Here is a 21,584-nt window from a genome sequence, read left to right as displayed (position 1 = left end):
TGTTTTTTAATTCCTCGCAGGAGTTTTGGCCATTTCCAGGCTGGTTTCCAGCCATTTCCAGCCTGGTCTTAGCTGGTCAGGCTGGGAGATGACCAGCTAAAACCAGCTTGACCTGCCTAGCCAAGCTGGGAGTCCAGCCAAAACCAGCTATATCCAGCTTAAACCAGGCCGGTCAAGCTGGCTTCAGCTGGATTTGGCTGGTAATTTTCCAGCCTGACCAGCTAAGACCAGGCTGGAAATGGCTGGAAACCAGCCTGAAAATGGCCAAAACCCCTCTAAAACCAGCCTGGTCAACCAGCTAAAACCAGCCAACCAGCCTAGGCTGGTTTAAGCTGGATTTTTCAGCAGGGAGCTCTGCAGTGTTTAGTTTGAACACACACTTACTAAATAATTCAGCAGGCTTGTTGAAAACCTACAGGTAAAGCTGCGGTCACATATACTGCACTGTTCTCCCCATAGACTTCAGTATCAAAACATGACCTCTCTGTACAGAAATTTAAAAAATGAAGCAATCGCTCACTTTTTTTAAATGTCTAATCATCTTGTTTTTTTGTGTTTTTTTTTTTTTTGAGGAAAAACAATACTGGCATTTAACTATCGATATTTATTTATTTTAACTCATTAATTTGACATGTTTATTGGTGCTTATATTTTCTATAATTTAAACCATACAACAGTACATTGGACAGCTACAGTGCCAGTAAAGCTTTCAAATAAAAGTCCAAAAAAGTAAAGGAAGATTTGACTTTCTTTGGTGATGGCCGACATCACAACATGCCGTAACTGTCCTTCAGGTGGTATAGCCGGCATTAAAACAAGCCTTCTGGCTTGACTGAAATGCAGTTATTTCCTTGTCGTTATTGACAGTTTGTGTTTCATTAATATAGGATGTTGTGGATTGTGGACATCGATGATGTTAAGCATGTGTTTATTCAATGTGCAGCAGAAAAAAAAGTCTTTCAGTAGTGCATGTAGCTGTTGGTAAAGTTCTCGCCCAGATCAGAGCGAGTTTTTGTGCCAAATACAGCGCTGCATGCAATAAACTCACACTCAGTCAGGCAAAGTAAAGGTCTTATTGCCTAGGATGTTAATCAAATTAATCAAGCTCTAGCCACAAATAAAATAGGCTATTTTATTATTTTAAGATTTTAGATAACGGGTTAATAATTTTTTATTATATATAGTTTTATCCAAGTCAATGAAATAACTGTAATAAATAAAATATGTTCATAAGAATGTGGTGGGCCAGTGAGACTGCTCTATGGTTTCAAAACCCTTTTTAAACTGTATTGTTTAGACCTGTATAATTTTTTATATTAAATTTTGTGTTGTTCACTTGTGGATGTCTGATAACTAGCGCGCTTCCGCTAAGCTAGCTGTGGTAGCTTGGCAACAGAGCCACGACGTCAACACACAGGATCTGTTGGCAAAGTTCAGCACGGAAAATTCCAGGCCGAGAATGGTTTGCAATCGTAACATGCCGTTCCAGGGTCAGTGGAGAAACAACCATAACCATACCGAACTGTTCTTAGAATGATTTTGGCATGATAGTGGAAAAGCAGGCAGCTGTAGTGTATCCTGTATAATAATCTATTTAAATTGTGTCTTAAATAAATAAATAAAAAGCGGCATTAATTCTCGCCCTCTCAGGGTAGGTACACACAGTGCGTACAGCTGTAAAGCTGCCAATAGTATCTGGATGCAGCCTTTATGATGCAAGCTGCATCACTACCCATAGACTCCCATATAACACACACAACTGCGTCAAACCAGAAACGCAAGCTTGTGCAACAAGTTTTGCAGTTTGCTGCGTTGCAAAGTTCAAACTTGGTGAACTCTGACCTGCGAAATCACATCACTTGACTGCATGAGACCAATCGAGGATCAAAACATGACCTCTCTGGACAAAAATTTAAAATATAGAACAATAGCTCACTTTTAAAAAGTCTAATTATCTTGTTTAATTTTCCCCGTTTCGCAGCGACATATGCAGAATTATGCAATCTAAGAAGCAGCTAGGGTTGGATCGGTTTAGGGCTGCGGCCCTCCAGGAACTGGCTTTGACACCCGTGAACTAACACATAGAATATCAGGAAGTGGCACAATCATCCCCATTGGAAAATTAGTCCAACATTAGAACCGATAACTCCTCCCCTTCATCATCAGCTTCTTTGTGAGCAAATCTGCAACTGTTGTGAGCAAAAATGCTCAATAATCCACACATTTTAAATTTTAAGTGTGAATGCACTACTTACTGTATTCCATTTATACTACAAAATGGTGAAGAATAGTGCATAAGTACAGAGTTTGGGACACAGCTCTTGTTTTGTGTTTATTTAGAAGAAAAAAAATCATAAAGTTTAGATCTACTGATTTCAATTAAATAAGGAACTTTTCGGGTGAACTATTCTATTTGAAACTTAAACACTACCTTCAAACAGCGCATCTACATTCCACACACACACACACACACACACACACACACACACACACACACACACACACACACACACACACACACACACACACACACAAGCTTTTGGAAATCATTATATCTGGTTTGATGCTCTGGAAAAATATTATTATTATCAGCAATAACTAAATCAAAAGTGACAGAAACAACAGGTATAAAAGTTAAAGACACTAAATCCTAAGAACACATTAATAAAACACACACATATGCACATAGACCACTCCTTTTTGGCTACATTAACAAAACACAAACTACAATAACATGTTGATGCATTTATATTTATTTTATAAGGCATTTAAATCACAGAGGAAATGAAAACAGACACAAAAAGAAAATTACATAACAATAATAGTAATAATAATAATAATAATAATAATAATAATAATAATAATAATAATAATAATAATAGAGGAAAAGATGCAAACATTCACAAGCTTGTGAAGGGGAAAAAAACGTTGGCAGGTTCAGTTCTCCAGCCTGATGATGTGATTGGTGGATCACAGCTCTAACAAGGCTGGAATCATATCTGTAAGACAGAGATTGTGTGTAGAGTGAAATGAGTTCAGCATCAGCTGTGTGCTTGTGTGTGTGTGTGTGTGTGTGTGTGTGTGTGTGTGTGTGTGTGTGTGTGTGTGTGTGTGTGTGTGTGTGTGTGTTTGCTAAAGACTGACCGGGGTAGTTCATACTCCTCCTGAGTAACCTAAAGGAGTCCTCAGTCAGAGTGTGGATCTCGTCTCTCAGTCTCTGCCGGCCATCCAGCGTCAGGTGCCACAGACAGGACTTCCTCTTTCCATCTCCAGAGACCTGCTGCGGTGTCTTCTTGAAGCTGTTGCTGAAGCAAAGATTATGGCGGATTGTGTTCTTCCACCCGTCCGGAGCAGTCAGAAAAAAGGGGAAGTGCTCTCTAGAAAGACAGAGCAGAAAAAAAGAATGATCAGAGGCAGGGAATTAATTGGTGATTTTTTTTATAACAATTTTTTGTGTTTTTACACTGTATTAAAAATGAAATTTAATAAAATGATGATTAAAACTATTTATGCACACCCACAACTTGTACAACTGTTACATTTTATCTGTATTGATTGTTTAATTCATATGAATTGTATTTTATATTCATTTACTTACCTATTTAAATATTAGTATAGTAATAATATCCTATTTTAATATATTAGTATAGTAATAGTATTATATTTAAATAATAATTAATATAAAATAAGACCAAATACATTTCTCAACTATCCTACAAATAAGGTTAAATAATAATTTAATAATAATAATAATAATAATAATAATAAATATTATTAAAAATACAAAGTTATTTATTTTTAAAGTATGTTTGTCCTCCTTTAAAAAAGTATTATGAAACGGAATTGTTTTATTTGAATTAAAATTAACCAAACATTTGGTTTTAATTATTATAATAATTTTATTAAATATATTAACATAAATATAAAAAAAACATAAATAAAGTAAAATCCAAAGTGAATTTATTAATTATAATGTACACATTTCATTCTTTTCAAAAGATTGAGTTTTTATTTTTTATTTTATTATAATATGAAACATTATAATAAATATTAAATATTGTAATATTATATTATATTAATTGGGGGACCAGTTAAAATGCTTAAATGGCAAATTATTTTTAAATAAATAAATAAAAGAACAAACAATTGAATAAACTACAACAACATATTTTACAAATTAGAAATAATAATAAATTGATTTAACTTAACTTTGATTATTGTTTGATTCAAATACAAATATAATAAATGATCTAAATATAAAAAACGTGAAAGGTTTTCTTCAATTATTATTCACACACACACTCCACTGTACCCTGGATCTCTGTTTAATCCCCTTAGTTTAGTGTTTATGTGTAAGCATATGTGTGTGTTTGTGTATGGAGCGCTCGGAGACCTGGTGAAGTTGTAGATCTGCTGGACGTTGAGGCTGCCGCTGCGGCTGCTGCTGAGGGCCATGGCGATGAGGATGCAGTAGTTGACAGGAGGTCGAGGCCAGACGCCGCTCTTCAGGCTCATGCTGTCCTGCAGGGCTCTCTGGAGACGTCGGCTCTGAGTCAAACCCAGCCTACGAGTGTTTGCCTTCGGGGTCCTTCCCTTACGAGTGCCCTTCACCTTCCGGCAGATTGGCACATCCACAGACGAAGCGTCATCTTCATCTGTCAGCTGAGGTGACATAGTGGGGATGCATTATAGACTAGCTACACTGTGATTCCACATAATTCCTTTATGTTGTCTTAACCAACCTATTAAGTTAGCTTGACTGCTTTTAAATGAATGGAACATAAAACAATTAAGTTGTCCTTCTTCTTTTCGGCTTAGTTCCTTTATTAATCAGTGGTTGCCACAGCGGAATGAACCGCCAACTTATCCAGCAAATGTTTTACGCAGCGGATGCCCTTCTAGCTGCAACCCGTCAATGGGAAACACCCATATACTATACAGCCAATTTAGCTTACCCAATTCACCTATACAACATGTCTTTGGTATTGTGGGGGAAACCTGGAGGAAACGCATGTGAACATAGGGAGAACATGCAAACTCCACACAGAAATGCCAACTGACCCAGCCGGGACTCGAACCAGCAACCTCCTTGCTGTGAGGTGACAGCGCTACCCACTGCGACACTACGTCCCCACATAATAATAATAATAATAATAATAATAATAATAATAATATTGATAATAATAATAAAGGGCAGTTCATTCCGCTGTGGTGACCCCTAGATGAATAAAGGGACTAAACCAAAGAAAAATAAATGAATGAATAAATGAATGAATTATAGAATTATAATATTAGAGAAACACATATATGCAAAAAAAGAAAATAAAACCAAATCAAATGAGTAAAATAAGCAAAACTAAACAATTCAAAATATAATTAAATAAAACAAATGAAATGAATAGAAATGCTAATTTCAGAAATAAAATATAATAAATAATATTATCAATAGCTAAAATATAATTATTTAAAAAATCAAACTCTAAATATAAAACAAAATCGAAATAAATACTACATTTGAACTATAAAATCAAACTAAATAGAGGCAAGTGTGTAAACAAGTCTCCTAAAAAATTATACTAAATACATTTTAAAAAATCCACACTACTCATTATCTAATAAATCCATTATTTTTACAATGCAGTATTGGGCAAGTTACTGCCAAACTGTAATATTAATAGTTACTGTCAAATTAATTAGCTACTTTACAAAATTACAGTCTCGGAATAATGTAAAATAAATAAATAAATAAATATAAGCTTTTTGTCAGTGAACGAGTGTAATGTAGTGATGGCTGTGTTTACGGTTTCACCGCACAGTAACATTTATTCAGCATCGAGGGTGATTTGAAACCTGTATTTTCTTTATTGTTTGCAACTGAAAGAATGGATTGTTAAAAGTATTAAGTTGAAAGAAAGATTGTATTATTTATTGAGATTATTTGATTTAATCTCCAAAACATAATATCAACATGACCTTATTTTCTGGGGGGTAAACAATTATGTGGAATGAAAATATGTGCAACTACAATTCAATCCTTATCATGTTTTAAAAGAATACCTAGTGGTATCATTTTATTTCACTTTAAAGTATTTTACTTCATCCTTGACACAATCTGCATAAAACAAAACTTTAAACTGATCTAACCTTTTTACAAACAAAATTGAAAATGTACAACTTACTTATAAAAATTAGTACCAAACCATTAAATAAAGCTGTAATGATAAAAACAATAACTAACATAAATTAAAGCCTGGCAAGTTAAATAATTATGATTTATTATTAAAATATTTTAAACATGGTTTACTTGTGATTTATTGATTTGCAGTTGAAGTCAAAATTATTAGCCCTCCTGAATTATCAGTCCCTCTGTTTATTTTTCCCCCAGTTTCTGTTTAATGGAAAGATTTTTTTTCAACATTTCTAAACATAATAGTTTTAATAACTCATTTCTAATAACGTGATTTTTTGCATCTTTGCCATGATGACAGTAAATAATATTTTTCAAGACACTTCTATTCCAAGGCACGTGCAATTTAAAGGTTAATAAGTTTAACTAGGCAAATTAGGGTAATTAGGCAAGCCACAATGATTTTTTCTGTAGAAAGAAAAAAAGATTGCTTAAGGGAGCAAATAATATAGACCTTAAAATAGCTTAAAAACCCATTAAAAACTGCTTTCATCCTAGCTGAAATAAAACAAATAAGACTTTCTACAGAGGAAAAAATATTATCGAAAATACTGTTTTTAATTTTTTGCTCTGTCCAATTTTAATGTGGAAATATTTAAAGAAAAAGACATTTACAGGAGGCAAATCATTTTTAATTCAGCTATATGGTTATTTCAAGAAGCTGATTTTATGGAGTTCTGGGTGTGTTTGTGCATTTAAAAACACACCTGGTATTCGCTGGAGACAGAGGTGTCCTGCACAGACTCATTCAGACAGGTCTCGTCAGGCAGCAGCGGCGGGTCGGAAACAGGTGTGCTGCTTCTTGGCACTGCTGGTTTTGGTGGGGTTGTCATTTTTGGTAGGTTACTAGGGTATTTTATGGGGCAAGCTAAACTAGGATTCACCATCAACCATAGATTTGGCTGGATTTCAGGATCTTTAGAGGACAAAAATGGCAAGAAACAATGAAAATACAATGTTTGAAGTGCACAGTAACAAGATGTTTGGGGGGATTAAACAAAACTAGAAAATGTGCAAACAGCATTCTTATATTCTTTCTTAGAGAATCCAGTGCGATTTTACAGGATAATTTGTAATTCTTGAAGGCCTAAAACAGAGTTTTATACATATAGTTTATAGTTTACAGCTAACCAAAATATTTACAAATGATAAAAATAAAATAGGAAACAACAACAACAAAACTAAATAAATGAAATACATAAATATAACACAACTAAATAAGTATAAAAATAAACTAAAGTTAATTAATACAATTTAAAACCATATTATTACATATACAAAAAAATAAAGCATTTAAACAATAACTGATTTTTTTAAGTAATATATTTATAAAGCTCGTTTCAAACTAAATGACCAAAATAAAAACACTCAAATAAAAGCTAAAATATATAAATAGAATTCAAATAGAAACAAACAAATTGAACACTCACAGATTAAATTCACTACAAAATATAGAAACTTTCAAAGAAAAATTAAATATTTATTAATTAAAAGCCTAAATAAATAAACAATCTTCGTAAGTGAACCATCATATTTGCGCCTCATTATAAAAATTAAATCCTCTGACATAAGGAAGAAATTGCTTTGGGTGATTTGTGTATGATAAACTGCAGAGGTGGTGCAGTGATTTTAGCCAACAGACACACACCTCTGTGGGGGAGTTCGAGGCTCCTGTGCGCGGCTGGTAAAGAGGATCTTCTCGAGATTCTGGCGTAATGCCACTGCGCCAAATACTGGTCAGTCCGCTTCTCATCTGACAAGGCCACACACTTCATTCAGACAACTGGAAATCACACACACTTCTAACGCAATCACTCAATGGGTTAATTTACCGTGGTAAAATTGATCGGTCGTCGTCGTCAGCTTTATTTCCTCATTCATATCCCAGTCGTGTAAGCCGCTGGTTAAATGAAGTTCGAGAAACTTGCTTTTAGACTGAAGTTGTAAAAACATTTTATCGACTATGAAAAAACATTCAGCAAAACGTTCGCTAACTTATAATCTCTTTTATCCAACGATATATGGTTATTATAGTATTAAGAAAGATATGCGATGTTGTGGTTAATTTCCACAGGTGGTAATCATTAAGCTTCATTAGGATTCAACAGTATTCGACAAGCTTTCGCTGATCACAACGATTCAAAAATTTCTCATAGTGTTTGTAAGATGTTTTTTTGTATTATTATTTTTGGATTATTTTAGTACTAGGTGTGTTATAAAACGACCAGCTTTTTTGTGGTGATTTGCACTGGTTTTGCCTACCCCTAAGAGTTAGAAAACATGGCAAAATGTAACTCGTCATGAAGCCGATTCGCATGGTCCATATTACTCTTTTAGAAAACAATGGCAGCTTTAAAAATCTTTGGCAGCTTAACTTGTTGCCTTGTTTTTAGGCAGTGCCTTTGCAGGCAGCATGAAGGCACCAGGCTCAAACTGATTTTAGACAGACTTCTGAGGCAGCATAACTCAGGTCAGATTGCATTTTTTTTTTACTGAGTTTTTGTGGTACAGCAAAAAGTTAAGACTTTATTTTACAAAGATTGAAAGCATAATACGTTATGGATTTACTGCCTGATATGGAAATAGTTCAATCTAAAGCCAATCTTTGAAGGTTTGGTGGTTTTGAAGTCAGCAATGAGAATCATTGGGAAAAGGTAATCATTGGAATTGTCCTATGAGCTATCAATTCTTGATGAAACTATTCAAATGTTATTTGTCAGTTAGACTTTTAAATATGTAATATTTGTGTTGATTAAATGTTTGTGTCGTCTGTTTTTGTTCGGTGTATGCAAATGTGGGCCTAGGGTCCAAGACAAATTTCCCCATTGGGGACAATAAAACGTGTAAACAAACAAACAAACTAACAATACAATTTAATTATGTTCTTTTCAGCTGTAGAGACTTTCGGTGATAACTAAGGGAATATATTCTCACTACAAAACTAATTACAGCTACTAATTATTACTACTAATTTTTAGGTCAACTGTCAGAAAAGATCAAACTTTATTTTGATGGTTCGTTTGTTGAATTTAAGTTACATTGCATTTACATGCCAACTAATTCTCAATAGATTATAATTAAACTGTTAGGTTGGGGTTAGGGTTAGTGTATGTTGACATGTACTTGCAAAGTTTCTTATAGCCAGTTAAATGTGTGTTGAAGGATCGTTATCAACAGATATTAGGCATACAGTCTACTAATACTCAAATGGACAATCAAAATAAAGTGTTACCGAAAAGAAATTCACTGGATTGTGGGATATGAAAAGCAGTGAAGGACATATGATAACTTCTAAATTCAATCAAAAGAAAAAAGCTCCAGTGATTTAAGTGGTGCAGTATTTGGATTCTGACCCTTTATTGACGCCTTCCTCCCTTTGAATGCTGTCTCTGAAGGCAAAGTATTTAATGTAATCAATGAGCACGTTTTTTTTTTTTTTTTTTTTCTCGTTGCTATATATTTTTAGCTGAAAGAGTAAAAAAAAAATACTCTGTGTGGGTTCATAAAAGATTTGGAGCCCTGCTGCATGAAATCAAAGTCATAATCTCTATATTTAAAACTTAATTGGATTGTGTCCCTTTTCGCTGAACGACTTCTAACTGAATGTGCTGGAAATTTGACTTTATATTTTCCTCACTACCTGCATCTCTTTGTTTTACACCAGTGTTTCTCAATGTGGGTCCTCATGCCCAGGATTGAGAACCTTTGTTTTATACAAATGCTATTTTTCTAGTTAGCAGACAAACAACATTTTTTGTGACCTGTAAAAATGATGAAAATGACTTGTGAAACTCACTAATTTTTTAAGCTTTGTGTTGTATATACCATGATTTACCTACAATAGCCATATTTTTAATGTAAAACCATGATTTCTTTAAATAAACTGTCTCTCCTGTACAGATAAACTTTTCAGTTCAAATTATTTTGCCAGTTATGGCATAGAAATGCATTTATGTGTAAAAAAAAAACAAGTCTTGAAATCTATATCAAACAACATGATTTATTTAATTAAAATGTGTCGCAGCATTAGAATTCTTTGGTTGTCCTGTCTCTGAGATTTCAGTTTATTTGAAATACATGTCTAGTCTTAAAAAAAAAGAAATAACTTGATAAAATATTGATCATGTTCAGCTCAGCCAGAGAAGAAGAAGAAGACGAGAATAATGCCAACCAGGAGGAACACCATGGCCAGAGACAGGATGACAGTGATCACCACCATTGCTCCACTGCGTGCCCGAAGACCAGTGTCAATCTGCTGGTAATCATTGACTGAAAAAAAAAGACTAATTAAATTACTATCATAGGCCTATATTACAAGACACTTATTTAAAATCTTTTTTATTAATGCAAAGCCCTTACCATTGGTAGTTGTATTAGTCAAAACTGAGCTTGTGTCATTTCCAATTTTATAAGACATGCTGAAGGAGAATAACATTTGAGTTTATTGGTTAATCTTCAAGTAACTGCTCTGATATAATGAGACAAACAGATATAAACAGATATAAATCTAATATGGGTTTTTATACTAATGTTTTTTAAATAGTGGATCCCTATAAAGTCTCCATAGAAGCTAGTTTCTATCTATTTTTAAGCTTTGAAATTGTGAGAAAAATAAATTCCAGAAACAACTATACACTCACAGTTCTGACTTTTGCCTAATATAAATGTATATCTATATCTATCTATAGAGTTTGTCATATTAATATTTTTTAAAACATAGAATCAAAATTGCAACAAAACATTTGTTGCCAGAAAGTTTATGAAAGCCCACATCATTTTCTAAAAACAACGATACACATAAAAATGCCAAATTAAAATAAAAATATATACACACTTGTAAAAAATAGTTGCAGTCCTGACTATTTCTAATAATTCTAAGTTTTATATCTAGTGCAAGGGTGTCCAAACTCTGTCCTGGAGGGCCAGTGTCCAACATATTTTAGTTACAACCTCAATTAAACACACCTGAACCAGCTAATCAAGCTCTTCCTTGGTATACTAAAACTTCCAGGTCAGTGTGTTGAAGGAAGTTGGAGCTAAGCTATGCAGGATACCGGCCCTCCAGGACCAAGATTGGACACCCCTGCTCTAGCGACTGTGATTTCATATTTCACAATATCTCTGACAGTTTGTCTTGTAAGTCTGACTCACAATTCTCATGATATTTCAGTATATAGAATCAGAATAGATTCACAATTATGACTCTTTCAGTTTATATCTCACAAATGATACTTTTTAAAACAAATATGCATTAACGCTGTGTTTTCCCTCCAATTCTGCCTTTTCTTTAAGTTGTAAGTTCACGTGTTAATGTTAATTTATGCATTTGCTCTGAATTGAATGAAACTTGTGAATTCTAAGAATTGTCAACGTCCAGGTTTGAGATAATTTAAGCTACCTGTATTTTTAAATGTCTTATACTCAGGGATGGCAGTATTTATGATACATGTATTTGAAATAGTTATTTTAAATGCAAAATAGTATTTTGTAATTTAGATTTGATGGGGTTAATGAAAGTGGGTTAATATTTTGTAATAAAATTAGTAGTGGGCCGTTATCAGCGTTACCGTGCTGTGTTAACTCGAGACTTATCGCGGGATTAAAAAAAAAATCTATTTTATTCGTTAATCTATTCTCAAAGTTCGGTTCGGAGCTGGGTCTATTCTATGCAAGCTATGATGACTTTCACCTTGATATTTTAGCACGGATGTATACCTGATCGGTGAGCCGTCTAACAAAAAAAAGTGTCCTTCTGAATCAAATCAGCAAGATGTCCTTCTGGATCTTTCACTTACTTCTGACTTTGTTTACATGGACATCTGTTATCTAGTTATTTGCCTTATTGGCAATTATATAATTAAGGTGTTTACGTGAAGTGCTTTCATGTAAGAGTTTCCTGTCATTTTGGCTGACTTAACTACAGTTTAGCAGTTTCACTTTAACTCATGAACATTTCATTCATGCCCTGTGACAAACTTGGGTATTAGACGCAATGAGGAGTAAGGTAAGGACTGGTGAGAGTGTTATGGAATTTAATAACACGTCAAATGGAAAGAAAAAAACTTCTGCATTTCGCGTTTTTGTGCGGTCCTTTACTGACAGCCGCATGTATGGATCTTGTTGGAAAATACAGTGAAAACTCCTACATGACGGTACTAGTATGACTGCGGTGTTTACTTTAATAATGTCACTATACTATATGCCCACTCCACATCTTAATTCCATTTCTGTTTAGTTCAGTTTTGACTTTAGTTATCAAAAATCGCTGTTTTGAGCTTATGTAGGCCTACAGTTTAAAATTAATGTTTAAATGAATAAACCGTTAGTAAAAACAAGTACATCTTATTGAACATCCCCAATTATCATAGTAGAACAGTTTCTCAAGCAATTTGTGATGCATTTTGGAAACAGGAGATGAGCCCCTGTCCTAATGCGGCACCAGGCACACATATTCTTAATGCCTTTTGCAGAATTTAAATGAGCCATTTTAATCTAGATTAATGTAGATTAATTTCAAGATTACAGTGAGATTCATCTAGATTTAAAACATTATCAATACCCACCTATAATCAAAATACTTTAGTGTCTTGTATTTTTGTATTTTGAAAATAATGGAAATACTGGAAAATAATGGAAAATACTTTGTAAGAAGTCTACATGATGACAAATACTGTATGCGGCCTCTAATTGGAGCTTTTTCAGTTATTTGCCAAGAATTAGATCAAAACAGAAAATTGATTTATATTAAAGAAGGTGGATAATGCTTAGACTATGGAAGGAAATTATGCATCACATCATGGCGATACTTACAATAATTCACAGCTGTTTAAATTGGCAGTGGTATAGTCAATAAAGAGGAAATCTGCCTAAAGGTGTTAAAGGGACTATGTATGATGCACTAATATTTAATAATACAGCAATTTAGTCTATACAGACTAGTCAGACTCCGGTTATATAGCATGAGCAGGATATATATGAAGAGTTTATTTACAAAAAGTGATAACTCAATTTTTTGTACTTTTGAGATTCCATGTTTTTATGTTGAGGGAAGTAAACAAAACAAAGGTGCATACTCATCCTGTGTTTAACTGCCGCCACCACAACAATGATATACTACTGTGTTTGATGTGAGTTTGCACACGCACAACATCTCTGTGCTATTTGTTATTAAACTGTGTTTAATAAAAATACTGCAAATGGATCCCTCTGTGTCAGCCACTTCGTTACAGAAGACTTCGCCAGACATGGATCCCGCAGCCCTGCAGGTCCTTTCCAACGAACTCACAACCCAAGCTCAAGTTCTAGCGACCCACCAGCAACAGCTTGCTCATCTCACGCAGCTAACGGAGGAACTTGTGAGTACCATGCGAAATTTGAAAGTTTTTACCCCAGCGCAACCCACCGCCAGTTAATCAACTCATCAACCTCCGGTAACCTTTACTCCTCATCATACCAGTCCCCGTCTGGCATTCCCTGACAAGTTCTATGGTAACCCTTCCAATTTTAAAGGTTTTTTGCTCCAGGGCAAGCTGTTTGTCGCACAACAACCCCATATTTTTACTGATGAAAACAGCAAGATCGCCTTTGTTTGCTCGTTGCTCTCTGGAAAAGCCCTGGATTGGGCTACTGCAGTCTGGCCGAATAACACCCCCACTTTCCCAACATTCAAAGAGTTTCTCCAGCGATTTTGTGTGGTCTTCGATCATCCCGAGGGAGGTCGAAACGCAGGCGAAGAATTCTTATCTATCCAGCAAAATTATCAACCAGCGGCGGAGTACAGTCCTCAATTTTCACACTTTGGCTGCACAAATTGGCTGGGCTGACGATCCTTTAAAGACTCTCTACCGCATAGCATTGAACCCTGAATTACAGACCGAATTAGCGTGCAGAGATGATGGCAAATCACTCGACCAACTTATTAAACTTTCAATCAGGCTGGATAATCTGCTTCGCACCCAAAAACACTCACCTGTCGCTCTCTCCTGTCCCAGCCAGGAATCCACTCCAGTTTCCTCCAGTTCAGGTGAACCCATGCAACTGGGTCGAGCCCATCTGTCCCCGGAAGAGCGTGAGAGATGCATTAAGAGTAACCTCTGCCTGTATTGCGGTCTTGGTGGTCATACGAAGCTCAAATGTCCAATAAGCCTCCTTCCAAACCAGAATCGGTTAGTGCAACCTCAATTCTTGCCATTAATAAAAGCGCTATGGTTGTCCACATTGTGATATGTTACAGGAACACCAATATTAACACTGTCGTCTTAGTTGACTCAGCTTCATGGATGAGGCTTTCGCTCACAATAACAACATCCCACTAACTTCCTGTGATTTTTACCCCTAGCAGTCACGGCAGTAGCCGATGGAAAGATCACTTACCGCACAGTTCCTCTATCATTACAAACTGGCTCTCTTCATAAGGAAGAATTGGATCTGCTAGTCACCAAATCCCCGCAACATCCCATTATTCTTGGTTTACCGTGGCTGCAGGCACATAACCCATTCATTTCATGGAAAACTGGTGAGATCACAAAATAGAGCGATTCATGTATTGAAAATTGTTTGTGTTCTATCGTGCCTGTTCAGCTCAATAATATGGTTACCTGCCCTGATACCTCTGAGATTTCTATGATTCCCGATGAGTACAAGGCCCATGCATCGACTACAGAGGTTTGAACGAAATAACAGTGAAGTACAGGTATCCTTTGCCTCTAGTCCCTGCTGCTCTGGAACAATTACGCTCAGCCAAATACTTTACCAAGCTTGATCTTCGCAGTGCTTATAACCTCATACGCATCAGGCGGGGCGACGAGAGGAAAACCGGGTTTTCAACGACCACCGGGCACTATGAATACTGGATGATGCTCTTCGGCCTGGCAACGAGGTATTTCAGGACATGTTGAATCAATGGGTCATTGTGCATATTGATGACATTCTAGTCTACTCAGAGACGCTTGAAGACCACCATAATCACGTGCGAGCTGTCCTCCAGAGGCTAATCAAGAACCAGCTTTATGCCAAGTTATGCAAATGCGAGTTTCACCAGACGTGCACATCCTTCCTGGGGTACATAATTAGCACAGATGGAGTCGCTATGGATGAAAGCAAGGTAAATGCTGTGTTGAATTGTCCAAGATTGAAAACTGTGAAAGAGATGCATCGCTTCCTGGGATTAGCAAATTTTTATAGAAGGTTCATTCGCAACTTCAGTTCAGTAGCTGCACCACTCACCTCCCTGGTTAAATCAAGCAACCCCAGACTCAAGTGGAATCCAGATGCCGAAAGAGCATTTAATCTCCTGAAGACCCGATTATCCTCAGCACCCATCCTCTGTCACCCTGATCCAAAGCTCCCTTTCACCCTTGAAATTGACGCCTCCAATACAGGCATAGGCGCTGTATTATCTCAGAAGCAAGCCACATCCAACAAGCTTCACCCGTGTGCTTTCTTTTCCCGAAAGTTAAACTCAGCCGAAAGAAACTCACACATCGCCATTGACTTTATCACCGATCTTTCCCTTTTATGGGTCACACTACCATACTCTCCGTTATCGATTGCTTTTCCAAGGCTTGCAGGCTGATCCCCATACCTAAGCTTCCCACAGCATTAGAAACCGCTGAGCTCCTATGCAACCAAGTTTTTCGATTCTATAGACTTCCAAAAGATATCGTGTCTGACAGAGGTCCCCAATTTACCTCAAGAGTATGGTCTGCATTCTTCAAAAACCTTGACGTCAATATCAGCCTAACTTCCGGCTATCATCCCAGTCCAATGGTCAGGTAGAGCGGCTGGATCAGCAAATTGGAAGATTCCTAAGAACTTACTGACATCAACATCAAGCAAATTGGTGTCGTTTTCTGATGTGGGCTGAATACGCCCAAAACTCCTTGTGGAAAGCAGCCACTGGTCTAACGCCCTTTCAAGTCATCCTAGGCTTTTAACCCCCCCTGTTCCCATGGTCTGGCGAACTATCCGAACTCCCAGCCCTCAATCACTGGTTTCAACAGTGTGAGACAACTTAGATCGCAGCCCATACACATCTCTCCCATGCTGTTCGAAGATTTAAGGAGCAGGCCAACTGTCATCGCCGCCCCAGTCCCACTTACACTCCTGGACAATGGGTTTGGCTATCCACTAAAGACCTTCGTCTCAAACTCCCCTGCAAAAAGCTCAGTCCAAGGTACGTTGGTCCATTCACGATTGATTGTCAAATTACACCTGTATCCTATAGACAAAACCTGCCTAATCAATATCGCATCTCTCCTACCTTCCATGTATCACTGCTCAAGCCAGCTGCTGGTCCAGCCGAGGTGGATAGGGAGGTGGCAGCCGGTGATCAGGGTCCCCAACCAATCATCATCGATGGAGAGGGGGCGTACCAGATCCGTGTGATCCTGAGGTCCAGACGCCAGGGGGGACATCTACAAAACCTAATCGACTGGGAGGGGTACGGCCCGGAGGAACAATCGTGGATCAACCGCAAGGACATCCTTGACCCAACCCAAAGTTTCATCGTCTACATACGGAAATGCCGGCCTCTCGTCCCCGTGGTAGTTCCCGGCATCGTGACGCCCCTCACTTCAGGAGCCGTTCGCAGGAAGGGGGCTCTGTCACCGACTCGGTCCCAGTCGTTCCCCTCACTGGCCAGCAGAGGTCATCATCACCGGACTATTGACATTACGTCATCCACTTACACTGATTGCAGACACACCTGAAGCGCATCCAGTAATCACTCCCCACACACATATAAGCAGCACACACACGCTGCTTCATTGCAAAGTCTTGTTCTGCCCCAGCTAACACTACTGAGCGTTTCTCATCCTTGTCTGCCTTCCCGTTGTGATCCTGCTTCGTTTACTCACCCAGTCCTGCCTGTCGCCTGCCTTGTACTTCAGCCTGTATCACGACTTTGATCCTCGCCGCCTGCCTCTGAACTCTAGCCTGCTTACCGACTCTGATACTAGCCGCCTGCCTCTGATCCATGCCTGCATACTCATCCTGTGTTTACTTGCCGCCAGCCCAACAACGATATACTACTGTGTTTGATGTGAGTTTGCACATGCACAACATCTGTGTGCTATTTGTTATTAAACTGTGTTTAATAAAAATACTGCAAATGGATCCCTCTGTGTCAGCCACTTCGTTACACTTTCTCAGAGATGGGTTGCGGCTAGAAGGGCATCCGCTTGCTGGATAAGTTGGCGGTTCATTCCGCTGTGGCGACCCTGGATTAATAAAGGGACTAAGCTGAAAAGAAAATGAATGAATGAATTTCTATAGCTCTCAAGAATCTAAAAAGAGCCATATATTGATAAATAATACACGATAGCGGTTTTAACATTGAGTTATAAAATAGCTTGATAACAAGCAGGAAATGTTCATGGGCCAATGACATGACCACATCGAAATGGTCTATATGGAAATTACTAAAACTGGAATTTCTAGTTTTCAGAAATCATGAATTACGTTAAGTAGGCTTATTGAATAGTTCCATAAAACTAGATTTACGAAAGATTTTGTAAAAAATAAAAATGTATTAACACTTTATACATATTTTTTAAATATTTAATTTTTTAAGAGGTTGAAAAATTCTTTTACCAAGATTATATCAGTTTTCACAATGGGTGGAAACATAATCAACAGATAAAATACTACATTCTAACTTACTATCTGCGTTAAACAGGGCTTTCTGTATGTTTTTTTTTTCACAAAAAATATACCTAATAAACAAAAACAAGTAAAAAATGTGCAGATGGCTACTCATGTACAGGAGCAGAGATGAACGAGGTGGCAGAGAATCTGTTAAACTTGCTCAGAGAAAAGCTGTTGCTATCAAATTTGCTACACGTTTATCAGGAACAAGGGATTGATAGAATAGGCCTATTCATGGAAGGTTTGGGAAAAAGGTTCATGCATACTTGTAAAAGTATTTTGTAGCATTTTCATAATACAAAAATACCGAACTTTATTTAAATAAATTTGTGGCTGCTGTAATTTTAGTTTATTTTGATACACCTAAAAAGGAGGTATGTGGTATTTTATTTTAACATTTCAATGCATTTTGGCCCATCCCTGCACATATTACAGTTAATTAACCCCCCCCCCCCCCCCCCCCAAACACACACACACACACACACACACACACACATATATATTCTTACCTGTATGTTGTGCCATTTTTGAGGTTTCCCAGAAGGTACCACGACTGACTAACAGGACAAGGCTGAACGGTGAAATTCACTGTATCTGCACAACAAGCAAATCATGATGCTGTCATGAGGCTATATAACCACTGGAATATTACAAAACACAATCAGTATACAAAGTGATGCATACTGTTTAGATTGGTGGGCGCTTCTGTGTACAGCAGTAAAACACTTTGGTTTCCATAAATTGAGCAGTCAGGCATTTGGAGTAGAAAAGAGTTGGGGAATGTACTCGCCAGCACCCCATCAGTGTTAGGATTCAGCAAACTGATTGGTATTTCTAAAAAAAAAAAGAAATTAATAATAATAAATAAATATATCTATATCTATATCTATCTATCTATCTATCTATCTATCTATCTATCTATCTATCTATCTATCTATCTATCTATCTATCTATCTATCTATCTATATATATATATATATATATATATATATATATATATATAATTGTAACATGCATGCCAACATAATTTATTGCACAAATTTAGGTGATGTACAGAAAAAAATATTCTTTTTACCTGCAAAGGTTAGGGGACACAACACCCCCAAGATGAAAAGTAAGGCCAGCATTTTGTCCTTTAGAATTCCCTTGTATGAATGAAGAGTGTTCTATATGTAACTGTTGCATGGGAAATTATAAAATAACAGTAAAGCTGAAACCAGACAATCAGGAATGAACTGAATGATTGAGCCAATCACTGGGCACACATAACCGGTTTATCTAGGCGCTTATAAAATAACAGCCCTTCCCTGTGATACACCTTTGGGAGGTCCTCAATCAGGAATGTGTGCTCTAACTGACAAGGTAAATCCTTTTATATTAGGAGTAGGTGAGGAACAATGACTAAAGTTTGGCTAACATTCATGCTTTCCAAACCTATTTGACTTTCCTTCTTACTTCTTTTCTTTTTCATGTTTTTGAAACACAAATGTGCTGTCTATTTTTTAAAGAAACTATTAAAGACAAGCAGTTATGTATAAAATGTTTAATTTACATTTTATTATTCTTTGAAAACAAGATGTAAATAACCTTGGACAGGATGTAAATTTATAAACTTTTGAATTACTGTACTGTTCTGCTACTTTTTTATTCTTTCTCCTTTATATTATGTATTTGTTCCCGTTCTCATTTTAAAACACATTATGCTATTGTACAATCTACACTCACTCTTCAAGTTGGTTGATTACTGATATAAGCATTCATTCATTCATTCATTCATTCATTCATTCTTTCATTCTTTCATTCATTGATTCATTCATTTGTACATTCATCGATTTTCTTGTCGGCTTAGTCCACACACACATTTACACACACACTCTTACACTACGGACAATTTAGCCTACCTGTACTGCATGTCTTTTTCCACACAGAAACGCCAACTGAGCCGAGGTTCGAACCAGCGACCCAGTGACCTTCTTGCTGTGAGGCGACAGCACTACCTACTGCGCCACTGCCTCGCCAGATATAAGTATTAAAAGTGTAATTTGCAAATGATTTGGACTCTACATGTCTGTTGCCACCTACTGGACTTATTTGAAATCTAATTTAACAACCTTCCGATATTCTTCATGGCATCGTTTCATTCATTCATTCATTCATTCATTCAATCATTCATTTTCTTGTTGGCTTAGTCCCTTTATTAATCAGGGGTCGCCACAGCGGAATGAACCACCAACTTATCTAGCACATTTTTACGCAGCGGAATCGGATGCCCTTCCAGCCGCAACCTATCTCTGGGAAACATCCACACACACATTCACACATGCACTCATACACTACGGACAAATTAGCCTACCCAATTCACCTGTACCGCATGTCTTTGGATTTTGGGGGAAACCGGAGCACCCGGAGGGAACCGGAGCACCCGGAGGGAACCCTCGCGAACACAGAGAGAACATGCAAACTCCACACAGAAATGCCAACTAAGCTGAGGTTCGAACCAGCAACCCAGCAACCTTCTTGCTGTGAGGCAACAGCACTACCTACTGTGCCACTGCTTCGCCATGTCCAAATCAATAAAAGTGAAAACAGAATGAAAATGGTTTACATATTATTTAGACCTTTAAGTTCTGCAGTCTGAAAATGTGGCTGGTAGAGAAAACAGACAGATTTTATGCGTCCACAACCTACAGTATGCAACTAAAGACTTTGCAACTTCTGCAAAAACACAGACGTCAACATCATCCACTTGTTTCCAACCTTTATGAATTTTTTCTTCTGCTGAACACAAATAAAATACGCAATATAAAGTAAGTATATACATGATATTTTCCACACTATGAATGTCAATAACTTAATGTTGCTTTGAGGATTATCAGTCTGTTCCTACTCCAACTGTCCTGGTTATTTTCAAGTAGTGTTTGGATATTTTGAGTTATGTGTTGTCTAAAATGCTGCTATACTGTCTACTTTTCAGGTGTTAAAAAGTATTTGAAAATTAAACTTTTAATTACAAGTACTAACTATTTTATGGATTGTCTATATAGAGAGAGAGCATGTCAATAAGCATATCTGTCACCTAAGGGTCTGGGATAATAGAGGTGAGGATCCACATCCAGTTTTATTAAGAACAGTAGTCAGGCAGGCAACGGTCAAACAGGTAGCAAACAGAAGCATAAAGGTCATCCAAAATTGTAGTCAAAAACACATATAAGATCATGTGGAAAAGAATCAATAAAAACGATAAAACAAGGCAAGGGTCAAAACACAGCTAAATAAAGCAAGGAAACCGCTTACGAGATGCTCTGAAACAAAAACAAAAAAATAAAATACTGAACAATGTGTCAATGTGAGCAGTTTATATAGTCTGTGTAATTAGTCCTTGTGCAGCTCCCAGCTCTGTGTGTGTAATCAAATGAGAACTGGAACCACTGTGTGTATGGTGCATGACAGAATTTGTAGTTTCTATTGGCCCGTTTCCACTGAGTGGTACAGTACAGTACGGGTCAGTTCGGGTCACCTTTATTGGGCTTGCATTTCCACTGCTAAAAGGGTACCAGTGGTACTCTTTTGGTGGGCGTGGTGTACGAGAGAAAGTTTTAGACAATGCCATTTTCACTTGAGGAAATGTCTACAGTAAAGCTGCACATGTCATTACCATATCATATGAGAAGCACTTCTCACAAAACAGATGCTTTATATACTTAAATACTTCTGTACAAATGTTTATTACTAACTTTTTTATAATCATGAT

General features: G+C 36.8%; 2 protein-coding genes and 1 long non-coding RNA gene across 4 annotated transcripts; 1 reads left to right on the top strand and 2 right to left on the bottom strand.

Moving 5' to 3' along the window:
* Nucleotides 1–2,737: 2,737 nt before the first annotated feature.
* Nucleotides 2,738–8,187, bottom strand: foxr1 (forkhead box R1). Its single transcript, NM_001103124.1, is given in 6 exon segments — nucleotides 2,738–2,999; nucleotides 3,145–3,377; nucleotides 4,394–4,662; nucleotides 6,895–7,103; nucleotides 7,836–7,940; nucleotides 8,020–8,187. Coding segments are annotated over 6 exon segments (966 nt in total). The 5' UTR covers nucleotides 8,141–8,187; the 3' UTR covers nucleotides 2,738–2,970.
* On the top strand, nucleotides 7,795–10,828 carry LOC147844440 (uncharacterized). Of its 2 annotated transcripts, none has more exons than XR_015491909.1 (2): nucleotides 7,795–7,923; nucleotides 10,319–10,828. It is a non-coding gene; the product is annotated as an uncharacterized LOC147844440 (long non-coding RNA). The 2 variants fall into 2 exon arrangements; XR_015491910.1 differs by lacking the exon at nucleotides 7,795–7,923 and adding an exon at nucleotides 8,082–8,841.
* Nucleotides 10,294–18,937, bottom strand: upk2 (uroplakin 2). The gene is given in 5 exon segments (NM_001135982.1): nucleotides 10,294–10,456; nucleotides 10,547–10,605; nucleotides 18,343–18,427; nucleotides 18,518–18,667; nucleotides 18,909–18,937. Coding segments are annotated over 4 exon segments (354 nt in total). The 5' UTR covers nucleotides 18,591–18,667; nucleotides 18,909–18,937; the 3' UTR covers nucleotides 10,294–10,319.
* Between the last annotated feature and the right edge of the window lie 2,647 nt (nucleotides 18,938–21,584).

Source organism: Danio rerio, chromosome 5 (genome assembly GCF_052040795.2).
Source record: "Danio rerio strain M-AB ecotype USA chromosome 5, GRCz13ab, whole genome shotgun sequence".
Classification (NCBI taxonomy): Eukaryota; Metazoa; Chordata; class Actinopteri; order Cypriniformes; family Danionidae; genus Danio; species Danio rerio.
This window is presented reverse-complemented; position numbering and strand designations above follow the sequence as displayed.